This window comes from Ambystoma mexicanum, chromosome 6q, assembly GCF_040938575.1.
Source record: "Ambystoma mexicanum isolate Mex_15411 chromosome 6q, UKY_AmexF1_1, whole genome shotgun sequence".
In the NCBI taxonomy this organism is placed as follows: Eukaryota; Metazoa; Chordata; class Amphibia; order Caudata; family Ambystomatidae; genus Ambystoma; species Ambystoma mexicanum.
Window position 1 is genome coordinate 48,589,040 of NC_090937.1, and position 20,977 is coordinate 48,610,016.

The window sequence follows — 20,977 nt, forward strand, 5'->3', positions numbered from 1 at the left end:
TGAATCAAAAGCTTTTATAAGGTTCAGGAAAGCAACGTATAATCTGCGACCCTCTAACATTACTATATTGTTTAATCAAAACGTTTATGATAAAACAATGATCCATTGCTGAAAAACCTTTCCTAAACCCTGCCTGCGAGGGCTGTAAAATGTTATCAAAACTCACCCATTCGCCCAGTCCACTTTTCAGACACGTGCTGAAAATGTTGCTAGTTATTTCTAGCAAGGAAATGGGGCGATAGCAACGCGGATCATTAGTAGATCCCTTTTTAAGAATTGGGACAATTATGGCCTTTTCCCAGGAATTTGGGATTACAGCAGATGACGAGATAGCGTTAAAATGTTTAACTAAAATATGTGCCCACAGCTCCTGGCCCATTTAAAATACTCTGACCTCAGTCCTTCCGGGTCCGCCTCCTTTCCAGATGGTACAGCCTTCACGCAGGCCACTATCTCTTCCTTGGAGAAGACAAAAACTTCTGCCCTGCAATCTACGAAGGTGATCATTCCCGCCCGCTCAGGATCGTACAGAATATTTGGTTTTAAATGTGATACCCACCGTTCTTCAAAGATTAAACCTAAAACAGGGTCATGTTCCTGCAGGGTCTCGAATCCCTTGGCTACCAAACCTCCAAAATGACTTACAGTCTTTGGAGGAGACATCCTTTTCCATCTGCTCCCATTGTCTCTGAGCAGACTCGCCCTGTTTCCACCTCAGCATCTTTTTGCAGTCTCTCTTGAGAGCACACAGCTGTCCTGCGGTCAATCCATTTCCCTAGCCCAAGGCAACTACATTCTCTGCCCAGTGACAGCTGAAGCAGTTGCTTCAGATGCATCCACACCAGTCCACTGGCCATGCATGAGCAGGACTAACCCGCACCTCTTTCCTATTAGCCTGCTTAATAGCCTGCTAGTCATCCAGCACATCAGCCTCGCGCTCGGCTGCCAAAGGGTTCCTGTGCGCAGCCTCAGATCGCTGCCTAGCAAAATGACTGACCTCTGTCGTTTGACGAGGTAGTTAGGTGACGGGATGGTACAAAACAAAACACTCTAAATAAAAAAATAAACGAGTGAACATATAAATAATCAACAGTCAGCATGGGGACTTGCATTGCTTTGGAAGAAGTAGTAACCAAGAGGCCCACCCAGTTTTTTACTAGCTTCCTGTGTTGCACACTAGCTAGATCTGCCCACTCTGGCTTCACAGTGCTATGTTTGCATGGCTAATTCGCTGCCTACGTCTCTGATGCTTGACCTGTCTGGGTAAAGAAGTACACTCCTGGAAACGTAATAAAATAAAGAAGCTTTCTACCTTGCAGGATATGCTGCCCTCCTGTAACGTGCATTTTATGCCGGATTTGAATATAAAGAGCTCAGCTTTCTCTGACCCTGGCTCAAGCTAGGTCAGTTAATTAGGAGCATGCATTTGCTATCTACATATCATCCACCCTTCCCCTACAACTTGCCTTCCCTTCTCACTCGCCCACCAGCCTGGAGAAACTCTACTCCTCATCTGAGCTCTGAGACTGAAACAGGTGTCGGGAGTTCCTGTCACCTTATTTCAGGTTGGATAAAGAAAAATGGGCTAAGTCTTAGATGTTTTAATTGTTCCATTTGCACAGTTTGTACAGGCTGTACAAACTGTGCAAATGGAACAATTAAAACACCTCTGAAAGCTGACATTTTGTTGCTAACCACATTTAATTGGAAACTGATCTCTATCTGAATCAATCACTTTAAAAGACTTCTGTGATAACTCATATGGTAGAGCGCTGACACCTAAGACCCAGCCCCTTTTTCTTTATCTTACACATATCGTAGACCATTACGGGTGGTCTATGGGTCTGTAGAGTTTGCGGCCTCCCGCCTAAACACACCATTACTAATATTTGCTTAGGCACTTAGCACCTACCCCTCTTTTTGGATCGTAACCGTAGGTACTTTATTTCAGGTCGGCCTGGATGGTATTTACCAGTCCAGAAGTTTAGGTACTTGGCATGAAGTGGTAAACGGCTGTGCCATTTTCTGGTTCAGCATAGAAACCTGTCCCACAAAAGACTAGTCCAGAATGCAGGCATGCGAGCGAGAAAATAGTGTGGTGTTGGCATGATCGATGCTTCTCACTCAGGATGCCCATTGTCTAAAGAGGGGACTTACCCAGAGTGCTTCTCCTGGTTTGCATAAATTGTGCCTTTCTTCCAAAGAAAAGATAAATAAATAAATAAATACATAAATAAAGATCACAATAGCATAATTGACAGATTAGACGTCCTTTTAGTGTGAAAAGATCAGCTTAACTACTTAAGGGAAAAAAAAACGATTTTGATGTTATCCTCTGTTGAATCCACGTCAGAGAGGCCCAAGAAAATATTCAATTTGTAGCACAATTATATTATAGCGCACAAACAGCCCGTAGGCATCCTGGCGCTGTTACACAGTTAAGAAGGCTGCTTAAATACATTGGTGCAGACAGAGAGTGTTTGCGATATACAACTGTAGTGAGTTGGTTACAGCGATACAGGAACTGCTTACATTGGTGCATGACAGGTAAGTAGACTGCTTGGTCAACAGAGATTGCTCACGATATACCAATTTTAGTGAAATGGTGGCAGTGGTGCCAGAATCTTAAGATTGGTGCATGAGAAGCAGATGCGATATAGACCATTGCAGGGTCACAAGAGATATGAGCACTAATGCAGGGGTCAGAGGGCGATGGAGAGCCATGGGTTAGTTAAACAACCACGTTCTGAGTGCTTTGAGGAATGCAAGGTGTGATGCTTCGATTCTGAGGGTGATTGGTAGTGAGTTCCATTGTCTGGCAGCAATGAAGGGGGAGCTGGCTTTGGCTCGTTTGACTCTGGGAATTAGGAGTCAATGGGAATAAGGTGTTCTTGTGGGTCGGGAAGAGCCTGCACTCTTTATATCTGTGGAAAGGTAGAGGGGCTGTGTGATTAATGCACTTGTGAGTGATGGTGAGAGTTTTGAATAGCATGCGTTCTTTGATGAGGAGCCAGTGGGCTTTGCGTCTGGCACTACATATGTGTTCTGTTTTAGGGATGTTGAGAGCAGAGCGAAGTGCGTTGTTCTGGATTATTTGGAGTTTCTTAGGTTCTTCGCTGTAGTGCCGGCAAGGAGGAAGTTACAGTAATTCAATCTTGAGCCTTTTATGGCTCTGGCTACGGAAAGGCAATTTTCTGTGGATAGGAATGGTTTGGCTGCGTTGATCAGCTTGGTGTAGTAGGCAGCTGAGAAGGTGATGGCATTGACTTGCCGTGACATGGACAGGTTGGCATCAAGGTAGACGCCTAAGGTTTTGACCGATGGGGAGATGGGGATCACTGTGTTATCGATTGTGAACGACGTGTATTGGTTGCTGAGGTTGTTTAGGGCTCTTGGGAACCTACTAGGAGCATTTCAGTCTTATCACTGTTGAGGCAAAGGTGGTTTGCAGACATCCAAGCCTGAATAGTGGATTAGGCTATGTTGAGGGCCTTGGCGTCAGGTAAGTGGAAGAAGGACTTGAGTGTCATCAGTATAGTTGGTGAAAGTTATGCCAATGGGGGCTAGGATGTGAAATAGGGGCTTAGTAAAGATGTTGTAGAGAGTGGGCGAGATACTTGAGCCCTGAGGGACTCCACAGTGTATAGTGGCAGGAGCTGCACAAGCCTGATCAGAAAACACTCTCATGGCTCTTCCTTGTAGGAATGAACTGATCCAGGCTGTGACATTGGGTGAAAAGTGAGCTGAGGAGGTGAGATGGTGACAGAGAGTGTTGTGGTCCACTACATCAAAAGCTGCTCATAGGTTCAGGAGGAGTAGTGCAGGCTTGCCTGCATCCTTTATGTCATCAAGATGGTTTTTTAGGTCAAGCAGAGCACATTCTGTGCCGTGACCGGGGCGGAACTCAATGGCTCTACAGTAGCAACCAAGTGTCGGGGATCTGTTTATTTTCACCCAGAACTTTAATGGATGGGCATTGGTTTGTCCTAAAACAAAGATCTCTTGAATATGTGAAATGTACCATATAGACCAGGGTTCTCCAACCTGTGAATATCCAGGTGTTTTGGACTGTGACTCCCAAGATCCCTCAGCATTGACTGTAATGGTTAGGACTGATGGGGATTGTGGTCCAAATGATCTGGATAGACAAAGGTTGCTCTGTGGACAAATACGTTTGCATGTGCTTAGTTGCTGATAAAACATTAGTTTACTATTTATTATTCATTTAGTCCCTAGTAATTGGGTCTTTAAAATCTTCAAATCAACACCTGAGCAAGCAAAGTTATTGACAGGTTGGTCACCACTGGCTGAGCTGGTGAACCTGTGCATCTCTATTCATGCCCTGAAAAACAAGGCAGTTGTTGGTCCTAATTACAGTTTAGCTGTGGAAACCAAAATAGGATTCAGAGAACCTGCTCATTTCTTCATCAGTTAATTTATTGGGATGCTGTAATAATACGTTTTCGGACCACAGCAACAAGTTGTATTTTGCAAGCGTGTAAACCAACAGTGCTGAAAGCATCTTATTTAAACGTTTAGGTCTGCGGAACTGATAACCAAACGTACAACAGTGAATGCCATCTATTCGGTACCAAATGCCAACTTGAAGAAACCAAAAATGGAAGCCATTTGCATCTGGATTACAGAGGGTCCTGCAAACGTGAGTTCTTGTGTTTTAAGCTGCCTCCCTTATGTTTTCATGTATATAATTCATATAGTGCCCAAGTGGCAATAGACCTACTTTACCCTTAGTCCTAAACTCTTCGGCAGGTTATACTTGATGAGTTGATCCCTCACCCCCGTCACCTTCCTCGACCCCATCGACCACCTCTCATTTTAACCTGTTACATATATTGTTGGGGTGTTTTGTTATCAGACCACAGTGTGCAGATAATGTCTAACTCATTCTGATAATAGTCACAACACTTACTGCCCTAGGGGTTTGGTATGACTCAAGATTTTATATAATAATAAGAAAATACGTTAGGGGTGAAGTACCATGTGAAAATGCAAGTTGACGTCATAAAAACAACTCGTAAGTAACACCTTTATTGGACTATTTAGTTTTACTAGTTTTCTAGGCGACCTAGATACCATCTTCATGCTGTTGCCTTAAGCTGCTGAGGGGCAGGATTAGGTTAATAGGTGGGCATTAGGGACATTGTCCAGGGCCCATGGGGACTGGGGGGGGGGGCAAAACGCAAAAGAGGCGGGCTGCTTGCAAGTCCCTGGCAGATGGAGTCTTTACGTTTTCAGAGCAGCACAATAGCAATATCAAAAGCAGGAGCAGCAACAGCAATTGCAGTAGCAATAGCAGGAACAGCAATAGCAATAACAATAACATCAGCACTAGCAGCAATAGCCATTTCAATAGCAGGAGCAGTCATAGAAATAACAACAGCACCAGCAGCAATAACAATAGCTGTAGCAATAGCACTAGCAGCAATAGAAATAGCACTAGCAGCAATAGAAACAGCAATAGTAGGAGCAGTAATAGCAATAATAACAGCAGCAATAGCAATTGCGGTAGAAATAGCAGGAGCAGCAATAGCATTAACTAATGCACTAGCAGCAATAGCAATTGCAATATCACGAGCAGTATTAGCGATAACAACAGCATCTCCAGCCATAGCAATTGCAGTAGCAATAGCAGAAACAGCAATAGCAACAACAGCATCAGCAGCAATAGCAATTGCAGTAGCAATAGCAGAAGCAGCAATAGCAATAACAATAGCACTAGCAACACTAGCAATTTTGTTTAGGCAATATGACCCGAGGAGGGGGGCCATTACCGGTCGGATAATGCCCCCGGGGCCATAGATAGAAGCTCGAGCAAAGCAAGGGCTTTAACAGAGCTCCATGGGCATTACCCTACTGGTAATAGCCCCCCTTCGAGGGTCTCATTGCCAATAGTACCCCGGCACGTCGTACAAGGGTACTAATTACAATTTTTCTCAAGTCGAGAAACGGCGCTGGAACCGTTTCTTCACTCGAGAAAAAAAAAGCTACAAAAATGGCCACCAGGGATCAGGGAGAAGGGAGTACAGGTAGTCCCTTCTCCCTTTCTATGTCGGCCATTAATACCAATGTTAAAAAAAAAGTAAACAAAAATAAATGGCCACCATGGAAGCAGCAAAGGGACTACATATAGTCCCTTCTCCCTTTCCATGGAGGCCACTCGTGCAAAGAACTCCGGGACGCAGCAGTGCCCCAAGCCTTGTCGGGTGGGTAAGGCCCGGGCGAGGGCCAATGTGCTTGCTCTTGACAAGCTCATTGACCCTCGCCAGGTATTCATTATGTTTATTTATTGAGAATTTCTTCGGCGCCTATACAACATAATTGTGTTTCGAGGCGCCACAAGGCTAAATGGGGAGGGAACAAGGAGAATTAATAACAATGCCAAAACAGCAAAATTACATTTGTGGTCCAACTGGGTCTTGGGGCATTTGCACATGCAAGTGCAGTGAAGAGAAGTGCAAGAGAAAGGGATGGATGGGGGGGTGGCCAAGTGCTGATGGGTGCCCAGGAGTGAAGTGCCAAGAGGAGCAAGGCATCAGGCTAAGTGCTAGGGTGGCTGAATCCCAAGGGTGGGGTGGATAGACTCCGGGCAGGGGCCCGCAGGTGACGAGTAATGGTGGGGTTGGGGGCTGGTATCAACTTGGTAGATGGCCTGGTATCCTATGAGATACACAAGGACCAGGCCACCAGTCTCTGTGGCAGTGGAGTAGTTAGCAAGGAAGGGAAAGAGGGAAGGTGGTAGAGAAGAGCAGAATTTAGAAAAGTTTCCGGAACTTAAGGTGGTCCGGCTCAAGTCTGAGAGGGGCAGGGAGGCTATTCCAAAGGGAGGCACCAGCCGAAGAGAGAGACCTGCCCCCACTCTCTACTTGGAGAAGCATTTACCAATCAAGGAATTGGAATTAGAGGATCAGAGGGCTCTAGCAGGGGAGTATTTAGAAGGGAAAATTAGAGATAGCGTGGTCCCAGGCCCCAGAAAGCCTTGTGGATGGTGCAGAAGGTCTTGAATTGGATCCTTGCAGCCACCGGGAGCCCGTGGAGAGATTTTAGGGCTGGCAATATACAGTCCCTGGGCTTGAGGCCAAGGATAAGTCATGCAGCCCTATTGTGGATTAGCTGAAGGGGGCATAGTGAGGAGAGGGGGATGTTGAGGATGAGGCTGTTGCAGTGGTCCAGCCTAGAAAGGACCAGAGCTCTGGAGACATTGAGCTTCTGGAGGAAGGTAAGGAAAGGGAGAATGCCTCTGAGCAGGCGAAGCTGGAAGTGGGGCTTCTTGAAAAGGTCCATGATGAGAGGGGGGAAGAAGAGAGCAGAATCGAAGATGACCCCAATGTTTTTAGCCTCTGAAGATGGTGATGGTAGGGGGCCCAATGAGGGCGGCCAGAGGGTAGGAAGAAAACAGGGTGCAGGTGTCCCAATGAGAAGGATATCTGTCTTACTGGTATTAAGACATAGGGGGTGATTCCGAATTTGGAGGTAGCCATGGTGCTATTAGCGCCATGGCTGCCTCCAAACTCGGGTCCGGGTCCGGGTAGTCAGAGTGGGGACTTACCAGGTCATTCCAACCTTGGAGGACCCGGTAAGTCCCCATTCTGAAAACAATTCCCCATTCCCATTTAAGCCCCCATAGGGCTCAAAAGGAATGGGGAAGGAGCTAATAACGGGCCTGCAAGTTGCAGGCTCGTTATTAGCTCCCTGATCCCTTAGCGGCTCCCGCTAAAGGCGGCTGGTAAAATCAGCCGGCCTTAGTGGGCCCCGCTAAGGGACCTCGGAATGCAGCAGTAGGGGGTTAACGGCACCGGCATCCTTACCGGTGCCGTTAACCCCTTACCGGCAGGGTCAGAATGACCCCCAAAGATTATTGGCTGCACACCACACCTCATTGACGGTCAGGCAGTCAGGGATGTGAGAGGAGGAGGAAGAGGTAGTAGAGGGAAGTTTAGTCAGCATAGCACTGCAAATGAGGAGAGAAGGAGGAGAACAAGTGAGCAAGAGGGGCGAGATAGATATTAAAGAGCCACAGCGATAGGATGAAGCCCTGGGGAATGCTGCAGGTCGAGAGTGTGGTGTGGAGAAAAAAGAACCCAGTTGCAGCTAGGAATGGCGCTTGGTGAGGAAAGTGGGAAGAGGCCAGGAGATATTGAAATAGCAGGAGCAGCAATAGCAATACCAATTGCACTAGCAGCAATAGAAATTGCAATAGCAGGAGCAGTAATAGCAATAACAACAGCAGCAATAGCAATTCCAGCAGCAATAGCAGGATCAGCAATAACAATAGCACTAATAGCATGAGCAGCAATAGTAATTGCAGTTACAGTAGTAACAATAGCAGTAGCAATAGTTGCAGTAGTAGCAATAGCAATAGCAGGACACAATACATAATCAGATGAGCCCTCATTCGCTAAAGACTTCCTAATTCTGCCTCGAACAAACATTGGAAGCCTTTGCTTGTTACAGTTCACCATGTTCACAGTGATAGTGACAGTGAGTGTGTAGCTTATGCAGACCCTTTTCAGACTAGTTGGAAAGGTCATGATAGCCATGCAGGCGGCCCACTGTGTCACTTTACAAGAAGGGGACAAATATTGATACCTCTGGTAGCATTTCTAACCTCAATTATTGGTTAAGCAAGATTAGATTTTGGAGAAACAATTGCAATCATAATTGTGGCATCCCACTGCCTGCCCAAGACATTTACATAAAGCAACAAGAAAAGAAAAATATACAATCCACTTCAAAATTGATTGAACCAGATTCAATGTATCCTACCATCAACTTGATCTCTCCTCTGCATTTCATACAGTCAACCAGTCCATCCTCATAAAACGACTCCACAAATACCCTATGTATCTTGGAGCGGGCACTGGACTGGCTGACCTCCTTTCTCAGTGATTGTCTGTCCCAGTTTATTCTAGGCTCCTTCTGCTCCCCCACCTTTATCTCCTCCTGCGGCACCCCCCAGGGCTCCAACCTTTCTCGCTGGCTCTTCAACAACTACCTTGCTCCATTTGTACACCTCATTCCCACCTTCTCCCTAAATGTCCAGTGTTATGCAGATGACACACACACCTCTTCTTCAAACTTCCCTCTGATCCTTTTCTTATTTCCTCCATCATTCCTGACTGCCTATCTGCCATCCAGTCCTGGTGTACTTCTGATGATCTCTGCCTCAATGCAAGCAAGACTGAGATTCTTCCTATTGGGACTCCTGCACCCTCTTTCTGACCCTTCCTCTGGCCATCTTCGATGGACTCTCCCCCTTCTCCTTCATCTGAAGCCTGAAGCCTTGAAGTCATCTTTGACTCTTCTCTTTCCTTCATCCCTCACATTCAGGACCTTGCCAAGAAGTCCAACTTTCAACTCCACCTCCTCAAAGGAATTCTTCATTTCCTCACTTTCCGCCAGAAGCTCAATGTCTCTGGAGCTCTGGTTCTCTCGAGGCTACACTGCTGCAATAGCCTTTTCCATAATCTACCCCCTTCTTCCCTACGACCCTCCAGCTAATCCGGAATATGGCTGCAAGACGTATCTTTGGCCTTATGCCCAGGCACTGCATCTCTCCAGCCCTAAAAACTCTCCACTGGCTCCCGGTTGCTGCAAGGATTAAATTCTAATCCCTCAGCATCATCCTCGAGACTGTCGGGGCCCGAGGACCACACTATCTACAACTTGCTTTCACTAAATACTCTCGATCCAGATTTTTACGTTCCTCCAGCACCAACTCTCTGTGTGTTGAGCGCTTTGCTAAACAGCAAGCTGGTGGCCGATCTCTCTCCTCAGCAGGCTCCCTCTTATGGAATAGCCTCCCCTTCCTCTTTCTCTTGAGCCGGATCTCCTCAAATTCCAGAAGCTCCTCAAGACTTTCCTTTTCATTTCATCCTTCCCGTCCTCCCTCCTCTGCTAAATCCCACAGTTGCTGAGATTGGTGACCAGGGCCTTTATTTGTCCTCCCCGTTCCTGGCCTCCCACACCCAATTGCCTACAGCCTCCATGCCCCCCCAGCAGTTTGCCTTGACACCCACTGGCCTATGTACCCACACGCCTGCACGTACATTATTGCCGACTGACCATTCCACCTAGGCACTTACAGCTTCTCACTCCCTTGCTCTTGATACAGCTAGCACTTACCCTCTCCCCTCTTCCTCCTGGAGCATCTTCTGGGGACCACCTCTGAGTCCTTTGCCTGGTGCTCAATGGTCTCCTGCATCAGCAGCACCACCTCCTCTTCGTCCTCTGTCCTTACTATAACGGCACCTCTGTGGGTACCTATCCCTGCTGCTCCTGGAGTAAATCCTCCAACGTCAAGGTAGTTGTACTTGCCCACCGTGTTGTGGTGCTTCTTGAGTGACTCTACAGATGCCACAGCCTGCTCCGAATTGTAAGCCACACCCTCCTCCTCAACCACTTGTCTCCCGCTACTCAATCACCACCTACTCAGCCACCATCAAACATTCCCAAGCATCATTTCCCCCTCCTCAACAACCATCTACCATGCTCAACCACAATATTACCCTCTTCAGCCACCATCTTCCCATCCATCACTCGATGTAAACCTCTGTGCGCCCTCCCCATCCAGCTCTGCGTAGTAGTCTGGATCCTCATCTCCTCCCCACTTCCAGCCACCCCCAAAAAAGTAATATTGCCTAAGGATTCAATGTGCAAGCCCAAATGTGCCTAACACGCCCAAGGTTTCAATGTGCAAAACACAAAACAAGTGACAAACAATGTGATTCTTGCAAGATTCACATAATGGGAAAGGCTTCTGGAAACTCACGCATGGTAGGCAAGGTGGCCAAGTACAGCACACTCTCGGGTTCATACACAAAGGTTTCTCTACAACCAAAGGAATGGAAAGGTGATAGGGAATTATTTTTTTTTAAAGGGTGTGTGACCCAAAGGGATTGTGACACATGTATTAAAAGGGAGAAATTGTCAAAAGGGAAGATAACAGCAGAAGCTTAAGGCACACATACAAAAAGAGAACAAGGGATATAAAACAGATCAGGAAACACCAGAAATGTCAATTAGTACTAACAAACAACTCCAAAACACACATGAACTCTCTGGAATCCCTCCACAATAACTTCACAGTCAAGCATAACCAACAAGGGAAGCAGAAGGAAAGCTAGCCCTTTTAAAGGTCATCAGCCCTGAGTTAGAATAGCTCACAGCTTATGATTGGCTGGTTACACTCCCCTCTTGAGTCTTTGGCCTTTCATTTGGGTGGCCAGCCTCAAACTCTGTCTGAGACTCATAGAAGGGTTCTACCCTTGACCAATCACATGGTAATCCTGTGGAAATTCAGCAGTGTTTGTTAAATCCACCCAGGAAACCTTGACTTTCATGTGAGGCACATTTTGGGGAAATGTAAACATCACTGGACCCATCCACTCCGATTGAGGTGTTTAATGTTGAGAGGATTAGAGAAGGGGCATATATAATCTTTTGTATTTGTATTTATTTGTGACTTATATAGTGCTTTACGTCAAAGCGCTGAACAGAGAACACACCTAACAGTATAATAGAATGCAGGGTTAAAAACTACAAGAAGGTATTCATGGATGTCGTTCTAAGTGAAGAAGATAGATACGAAATAGAGAGTAAGAAGTAATAGAACGAAGAGATAGGAGAAGAGCATTCCAGTGAGAAGGAGCTAACAGAGTAAAAGAGCAAAAGCATGACTGAGCACAGGGGGGATGAGGAACTGATAATAGAAATTGAGACTGAGAATGAAGAACATGTCCAGGAGAATAAAAAGAAACAAGAGAGGAAAGACAAGAGAGTTCAAGACCATAGAGAGATTTAAAGACCAGAGAGAGAAAGTTACAGGTGAGAGTGAAACGAAAGCCAGCCAAGTGAAGACAATGGCACAGAAATTGAGTCACAAGAAGAGAAAAAAAGGTATATGAGACAAAAAGAAGCATCGAAAACAGAATTTAAAGGGCCCAACAGAGAGACAGTGAGTCCAAAGAGTGTGGCAGGGCAATATAATAATCGTGAAAAGATCAATGAAGAAATCAAAAGCTTAGTGGCATCAAACATAAGAAAAGGACAAGATTTGCAAATGTTATGAGAAAAGAATAAATCAGTATCAGGATAAAGACCAAGATTACGAGCAGAATATGAAATCACTAGTTGTGAAGGAGGAAATGAGACAAAAGAGGGAGGAAAAGGAAAAGTATTACAGAGAAAAAGAGTACTTTGGTTTTAGTAGCATCTAATACGGAAAAATGCTCTGACATCCAGGATTTAATATCTAGAAGACATGAGGTAAGATTATTAAGAATAGAAGATGAAAAGGGAGAAAAGGACAGAAAAAGCTGGGCTTCAGCCACATAGAAATGATGGGATATTCCAAAAGACGATATGATAGCAGCAAGAGGAGATGTGTAAGGAGAGAGAGAGAAAAGAAAAGGTCCTAAAACGGAACCTTTAGGAACGCCGTGAAGAAAAGGTAGTGTGTCAGAAGAGGGCTCAGACCAAGATAGCGAATGCATTCGATTAGATAACTATGAACAAAACCAAGGTAAAACAGAACTAGAGAACCAAAAATATGAAAGAGATGATAGGAGAAGAGTATGATTCACAGTGTCAAAAGCCGCTGATAAAAGCCGCAGTTAGAAAAGTAGAAACCTCTGGAATAGACAAGGCGCTTGAGAAGCTTAGAGAGATTGGGAAGAAGAGAAATGGGTCAAAAAATTAGCAGGAAGAGAGGTGTCAAGGGAAGATTCCTTTAGAATGGGAAGAGTAGAGGCATGTTTCAATGAGGAGGGAAAGGTTGAAGTAAGAAGAGAAATATTAAAGAGAGCAGTAACATAGGAAACCAGCAAGGGATAGACCTTAGGAATAAGTAAAGAAGGAATTGGATCAGAGGGAGAGACAGTAGGGTAGGCATGAGCAAGTAGGGAAGAAGTCTCTGAATTACAAAGTAACGATTCAACAGCCAAAGCAAGGTCACTACAAACTCTCGGCCATGCTGTGCTAAGTCCTCAATGGTGAGGGGTTGAGGTCTAGGCGCATCATGTATGATCTAGTTGAAATCTGATCAGTGCCTTAAGTGGGATGAACAAGTCAGGGGCATCCCAAATGAGTCATGAAATGAGAGTGGCCTAAGACATGAGGGAGCATTGCTTAGCAATAGTAATTCAGCGTTTGGTTAAGCTTCATGCTATGAGCATTCTTGTAGCATGTTCAGACCTTTAGAACTCTTGCACTTGCATGTTCCTTTAACTCAATGTTATGATTACAGATCTTGCTCTTTAAAATCAAACATAGCAAGCAAAATAAAGGTATAATGGTCGTGTTTCTTTTAGCATTTATAAAACATTTAGTTCTTAAAGTAGTCAACGCTGAATCCGCTCACAATATTTCCGAATAAGTCAACTGAGGCACTGAGAAATATGATGAAACCTCCAAGACCACATGACTTAGTTGATGTTGGGAAGCCAGGATCCTATGTGTTTCAAATTCCACATCTTTTCCTACATCATTTCTAGATTCAGAAAATGAATATGAGAGCCAGAGAAGCCTGACAAAAGGGCCAGTATAATGAGAGGGGAGGTATGTCTATTGCCAAAAAATAAAAGCAAACAAGAGACACCGAAGAGAGAGTGCTCTGATAAAGTCAACAAAAACAAACACCTTTTTGCTGTACTAGACAGCAAACCCAAAGTTACTGGGTGAAAAAGATTTCTACACATAGTGGCGTGGGCACAGGCGGGCAGACAGCAAGAGTCCCTCAGGGAAATGCAGGATAGCAAAGGAGGAACTAACAACTGCCCTTTTTGGTGACTTTTTTTTTACCTTTGCTGGGTTTGTGGCCAGGGAGGACATGACCCACCTAAATTAGAAAAATGGACAACTGTAGCAGAGATCAGAAGAAAGAGAAGATTTCTATTTTTTCAGTGGCGTCCTGATTTGATCGTCCACATATATGTAAACCTAAAGGGGTACAGAAGCTATTTGTGGTGTCAAATAATAAAGGGTGTTTTCTGGTTTTAAATTAAAGACTATAGGGCCTCATTATCACTCTGGTGGTAGACGTGCCAGTAAATAGCGGCACGACTGCCACCGGAGTCATGAATTTTCTGGCACCCGGGAATGGGCAATTACGAGGGCATTACAGCCCCGGTAATTGCCCATTCCCGGGCACCGGAAAATATTAGTCCCCATTCCCATTTGAGACCCATTGGACTCAGTGGACTGGGGAGGCTGGATGGACCGACACCATTCATGAATGGTGCTGGTGCATCCGTCGAGGTCTGCACGCGGGTGCCGTTCCACCCACCAGGTCAGACCTGGCGGGCTGAAAAGCATCTGCTCGCAGAACTCATAGCATGCCGGTCTGGAAACAACGGTACCGGCAAGCTTACCGGTCCCGATGTTTCCAGACCAGCAAACTTATAATGAGGCCCTTTGTGTTTGTAAAGCAATTATTTTTCTGGTGGACAATAAGCCTAATTTGGGGTTTAATCAGAAGCAATATCCTACTCCAGCTTGAAAATCATTTCTCAGCAAACACAACAAAGAGCTGCATTAATACAAAACTGTTCAGATTCCATGAATTCTTTGCAAAACTCGAACTTGCATTAATGTTAGTTCTTTACAATTATTGATCCAGGTCTCCTAACCATACATTGTACAATATACATAATCAGCACTTGTGGATTGTAATCACCAATCATATCTCTGTATCAGCGGATCAGGTATCTGTAGCAGGAATTTTGAGAGCTAAACAGAATTTTCCAAAGGAAGACAATTCATGAATATAGATTTATCAATATAAGGGCGCTATTTGCTTATTGAAGAAGTTGTGGTGGTCAGCTCCCAAATGTTTCAATTTACGATGTGCTTCCCTGTAACTATTTATATTACTGTTTCAAAGCTCATATCACTGAGGGCAGGGGGGGCTTTCTGATGTTGCCAGATGTGTCTGAATGCCATCGGATATAGATCAGGAATGTACCAACACCCTTTTTCTCTGTGACACAATAGACATCCCTCCCTGTTCGGAGCATGAGCTCGCTCAATTCCCTCTACGGATGAGAGACTGGCTAAAGAACGTCTTGGTGCAGCTGTACGAAAGTGACCTGGATGTGTCGGGGATTCTCACTGAAAAACAGAGGAACAAGGTGAGTCAGATTGAAAAAAAAAGATCTTCTCAGAAAGTATTCAAAAGTGAATAAACATATGAATGTTCACCTTGCTGAGTCAGGGCAGCGTGCAATGGTCAACAATAGAAAATATACCATCTAAAATGAAAACATTTGATGGTAAACATTTCATTCATACTATTTCGAGGAAATTCAAATTTTTTAAATGGTCTTCCTTTCAAAATAGCCAAATCAAATCGATGAAATGATAAAATGAGATTCCGGTTGCGTGTACAATTCCCACACTGCCCACCCATAAATAGTAGCCGCTATCTGTTCCTAGAGATGATCACGTTTCTTGTCTCCTGTGCGGTGAGAAGAGTACATCGGTAGCCATCTTGCTCCCAAATAAACACAGAATACCTTTAGAGAGATAGGTGGTAGCCAAGGAATCTGCAAAACGATGGAAAAACCCCCAGAGCAGAACAAACTCTTGCTGATCTCCGGAAAGACGATGGACCCAAGGTTTGGTGCCGCATTATGGGATTACTGAAAGACCAAGAAGCAGCTGCATCAGCAAGCGCGTAGAGGAATGAGGGGGGCAGAAGAGAGGAAGCAAAGAGAAGAGCAAGAGAGCAGTAGGGGACAGGTCCTGACAATGTCATATTTACCAACCATTCTATATTTTGGGCTATGTTTTCTAGTACCCCAAACCTGTGAACCATTCACAGGATGCCCTCAATGTTCCTTTTCATGTGTGTATGCAGAGATACATTACTTGCCACATATTTGGTTTGCGTTGTTGAATTTGGCATGAAGCACAGTATCACGTAGATGATATCCATGGTGACCATGAAAGAGATGAATTTGTTGAAACCACGCCATCTGTGAACTCCCCGATCCATGCATGGCTTTGCCTTAGTGTAGCCTCTGAAAGGTTCCTCCTGTCATGTTGGCTGAGTAATAGATTGCAGGTCTTTAGACATAATTGTGTGTTTTTTATTGCTCGGGCTATTTGCAAACATTGTTTCCCCAAATCTGAAAGTGTCATTCCTACTGGGAGGGAGCGGTTTTCTGCATATGTTCAAAAGGAGCCCACTGAAATTCTCCTTTCCCCGTTTTTTCCACTTTTATGACCCTATGACCACAGCTGGGAGCCACACCCTATGAAATTGGCCCCACGGCCTCTGTCTTCGGCGCTATTGCAAACAATAACATGTTTGTCAACCATTATAATAGTGAAAATTATCTGTGCAGTTCTCATGCCCAACCTCAAAATATAATGTTGAGCATAGTGGCAGCATGTGCTAATTTAGGGAATCAGCCAGGAAAGTGAAGAGGGATTGACAAGACCCCAGATGAAGAGGAGGAATGAGAAGCTATGGAGACACATGCTTACATTTCACCACCCAGTCCTATAAATAATTCTCTATGGATGTCTGTGCATTCGGGACTGTGAATGCACACTGCCATCCTCTCCCTGAGATTCAGCTTTCCTTCGCAGTCCCTCCTCTCCCAACATTCTGTGAGGCTCACAAACCAAGAAGCAGGATGGCACTCGGACCCCAATGGAGTGATAGATATCAGAGCCCTTTTATCCTCTGATCCAAACCCTTAAGCAGTCCGAATGTGCATATATGGTTCATGGTTACAAACGCCTGCAACCCTTTTATGACAGGCATATTTGGCAAAGATGTGTGACTATGTGTATGTGTATGTTTCCACAATGCTCTACGATGGTATGCCAAGAAGCAAGGAACCCTCATTGGTGATATTTGTCTCATTTTCTATGAGGGCATTTTGGAAGAGTTCTATAGGAAGGAAACACCTTTGAATTATAGAGTTCTCTCAGTAAATCATGTATACGGTTAGTCTAGGTTTTGATAATATGTTTTGTTAAGTGAGACAAGTGTAACGTTTTTATTATGACCACAATATAGACTGGCAGGGATCATTAGAAATGACCATTGTTAAATTGTAAACGGAACAAGATTAAAATGTGTGTACAATTAAATAATTTTCTTTTTTTAAAGCTTTTGTTGAGAATACACACACTTTTGTCTATCAGGATGTTATTCCTTCTTGGAAATTGCATCACTCAGATTAAAACCAGTGATCCGGTCTTCTATGAACACCAAGGCAATTTTGAATGGTGCATATTGGCCTGGCAAAGTGGTATATCAGAACCAGCGCATTTGGTACAGTCTGCACAAACATTAATAATAACAGAAAATTACAGACTCAGTTGTAAACCCTGCAACCTGGTCCTCAGGTCCCATAAAAGGTATATCAGGACCCCAGTACACTGTGTCCCCCTCAGCTTCCCCTGTATTGGCAATGCAACCTCAGTTTGATGGCAACATTCCTGCAGGACACATACAATGGCAATGTATGTTTCCAAATACCAGCCCTTGTCCCTATCGCCGATGCTCTCATTCAACGTTCAACTCTAAAAAACATAGTGCATTCCCTGCACGATATTAATAATTATTTCCTGGTCAGGATGCTCTCAACAAAGTTTGGGGGCCTCTCGGAAACTTACACCTGCCAACATAAATCCCACCTACAGAGAAAGAGAGAGACATAGAGAGTGAAGAGAGCAAAGTAGACAAAGAGAGAGAAAAAGAGATGGTGTGTTTGAGAGATGCAGTATACTAGATTGGCATAAAATGTGCTGGGTACAGCTTATACGTTTTATTTAGCTTTTGGTAGCATGTGTGCGGCTTTCTGTATATCACGAAATGAAATAAAGTTTTTTTTTTCAAATGTGCGTTGACTCATCAGCGCCATAGCACGCCAGGTGAGAGCTTCATCACCAATTCTGAAACTTGCGATGGGGCCAAGCATGTTTATGTCTCCCTGGTATCTACTTCTTTGACAGTCCTTCAGCAGCACTCTCATCCCTGCTTTAAGAGCCACCTCTGGAACGTAGCTGTCTCTGAAACAATGAAGCCAAGTCTATCTGTGGTAGCTGTCACCAGATTTAAGACCCATGACTGAACAACAGGGTGTGCTAATTGTTCTGATAGGCTGTCTGGTTCAGGTTGGAATTAGAAGAGGTGAGACGCCTGTCCTCCAAATGCACGCCATCTTGTGCAGTCTAGGGAATTGGCTGCTTAATCTCCAGATTATGTGGGTGCCTTAAATGATCAACTGAACCCCATGTGAAGGATAAAAAAAGGCCAGAAAACTCCTTAAAGGGTTCATTGATTTCTATTTGAGCAGCAAAGCACAAAGCAACACTGGCAGTAAAAAAGTAGAAATGTTGACACTTTACTCCCACTCATCCAGAAAAAGAAGAGAGGTCTGCATGTACCTTTAACCCTTTCTCTTTCTCCAAAGAGGACCTGATTACATGCCTAGATAAACTACAGGACAACTTGAAAGAGGACACGAGGCCCTTAAGACACGTGTCTACAGGAATTCGGGAAATCAGCCGTCAGGTGCAAGTTGATTGAGGTATGTAGGATGCTTCCCTGGAAGCCCAACACACTAAAGTTGCATCACGTTGCACACCACACAGCAGACCAGACTTCCGGGGAAGAGGCCTAGAGAGCGTCAGAGACAGCAGATCTGGGCCAGAACAAGTGGGCGGTTGGACCAGGTTCCTGCTTTGGGATGGAGGATACAAGGCCACCCTCCCCCCAAGACTGACCTTGTAGGGGAGCTGTTAGGTAAAAAATGTCTTTTTGCACTTTTCCCTCATAGTCTTCCATGGAACCCTATTCGTTTTCTCTGTTTTTGATCCTGTCCTAACCTTTTGAAGAGAAGTAAATCCTTCAGCTTCCCTTCCCTTGTCTTTTGTTCCTGTGTTGTGGGGAAACTGATCAGTCCTTCATAGTATCGGTACTGGGATTTTTTTTTTCTTTTTTCCCTTTTGAATTCTTGTACTTTTACATAGCACACAGCACCTTACAGTGCAGTGCAATAAAGATACTTTTGTATCACCCTAACAATAATAAAAGGGAGTTTTGGTTACTTTCATGTATGCCTAAAGACAAGCCTGTGCAGCAGTTACATTTTTAATGTTTTTGCATTTTTAATGGTGTGCACATTTGCATTCCGCGTATGACTATTAAACGTGGCCAGTGCACTAAAATGGCTGTGGCACATTATTTTCACTTGTTCTTTGGCCAAACTGCAGTTTGGCCTTCTCCCTGCCTTCTCAGGTCAGGAAAGTCCTTATAAGGTCATGCACTTGCCCGGGAAAGCTGCTGCATTAGCAGGCTAGTCAGCATTTGTGTATGTGTGTGTGTGTGGCCCCGGAAGGGGACTGGGACTGTCTAATCTCAGCCCACATCACTAGTTCCAGAATGTCTGCTACCGGGATGGGTTTAAAACTAGAAGTTGTCCCTGATTGGACAACTGCTGGCGGTTCGAATGGTGCAGATCCTTACCATTGGTCGGCTTGGGCTTGCTTCCAGCTAGGATTTTGGATAAGAGGAAGACACCTGCAGCCATTCTTCAGATCTATGTTGGAGCCAAGAATGCTATAAAGAAGAGCAGCCTGTTGATGACCCGAGGTCGACTTCTGCAGTGGCCCAGCAACCTCTCCAGTGACCAGCCCGGGGAATCCCTGCTCCTCTGCCTGATCTCCAAAGACCCTTGTTGGTGCTTCAGCCCTTGGACTAGTGGGAACAAATAGACTCAAAGCCTTCTTGAGGATCCAGCCCCTCAGAGCATTCAGAATTGTCCACCTACTGCCCGGTAGACTGACAAGCTCCATCGTGGGCTACCTCGCCAGAAGCGTCATCAATCCGTGTTGAAGCCTGGAACTTTGGTGGTCGCCAGCTTGGGCCACACGTTGCCTTCTCCCTAGATTTCAGCTTCCTATCTTCAAAAGAACCTGTCCTGGTGCTTCCGTGACTGTGACTGGAGGGGAGCCTGTCTTTGTCTGTAAATTGTGATCGTAGCTGGAACTTCCATCCTGTGAAGTGTCCTGAAGAGGTCTGCATTGGTGTTAGAATCTGCATTTCTGCATCGACAGGGAATGTATTTTGTAGTTGCACTCAACAGGAAGAATCCTCGAACCTGCAACCACTGGGAACCTCTCACTGGAACAAAAGACAGAAGTCTGCGCTCTCATCAACCCCTAGTCAAGCCATCGTGATCCCTCAGAAAATTTGAGTCGGGGTATAACTGTGCCTGTCCCCCTTTCCCTCCTTTGGATACCATTGGGAACAAGTCCTTTTGTCTCCAATCTCCCTCTTACTTACCTTTGCTTGTCGAACTTGGGACAGGTCCCTGCCCCTGGGTTAACCTTGAGTCTGAAAGAGAGAAGAGAGCTTACCTTTCTTCTGGTAAATTGTTGTTGAACTTTTAAATAGTTTGAAACTATTTGGAATCATCACTACCACAAGTCTATTGCATCCCTAGAGAGAGTACATATTTGTGAGAAACCTTATGTTGGAGCCTGTGGGGGTCATAACGACCCTGGAGGGAGCCATGCCGCTATTTGTGGCATGGCTACCCCCATTCCGGGTACCGGGTCCGGGTTCCTGGAATGGGGAAATACCAGGCCATTCTGACATTGGAGGGCCCGGTATTTCCCCATTCCAGGAACCCATCCCCATTCCCATTCGAGCCCCCATAGGGCTTAATGGGAATGGGGAGCATGCTAACAATGGGCCCGTTAATGACAGGCCCATTGTTAGCATGCTGGTCTGCTTGCGGGACCCGCTAAGGACGCCTGGTAAAAGCAGACGTCCTTAGCGGGTCCTGCGAGGAGGCCTTCGTAATGAGGCAGTAGGGGGTTAACGGCCCGGCAGCTCTACCGGCCCAGTTAACCCCCTACCGCCAGGGTCGTAATGACCCCCTGTGACTTTTGGGCACTGGGCCCCATGGTATACAGTCTTTATAATAACAAATTA

General features: G+C 45.2%; 1 protein-coding gene across 1 annotated transcript in view; it reads left to right on the plus strand.

The window, feature by feature from the left end:
• Positions 1–20,977, plus strand: part of LOC138515756 (SPARC-like protein 1) — a 236,400-nt gene that overhangs the window by 156,170 nt on the left and 59,253 nt on the right. Inside the window, exons 7-8 of the mRNA XM_069630458.1 lie at positions 4,540–4,660; positions 15,010–15,146. Coding sequence (XP_069486559.1) covers positions 4,540–4,660; positions 15,010–15,146 — 258 coding nt within the window. The remainder of the gene's footprint in view (positions 1–4,539; positions 4,661–15,009; positions 15,147–20,977) is intronic.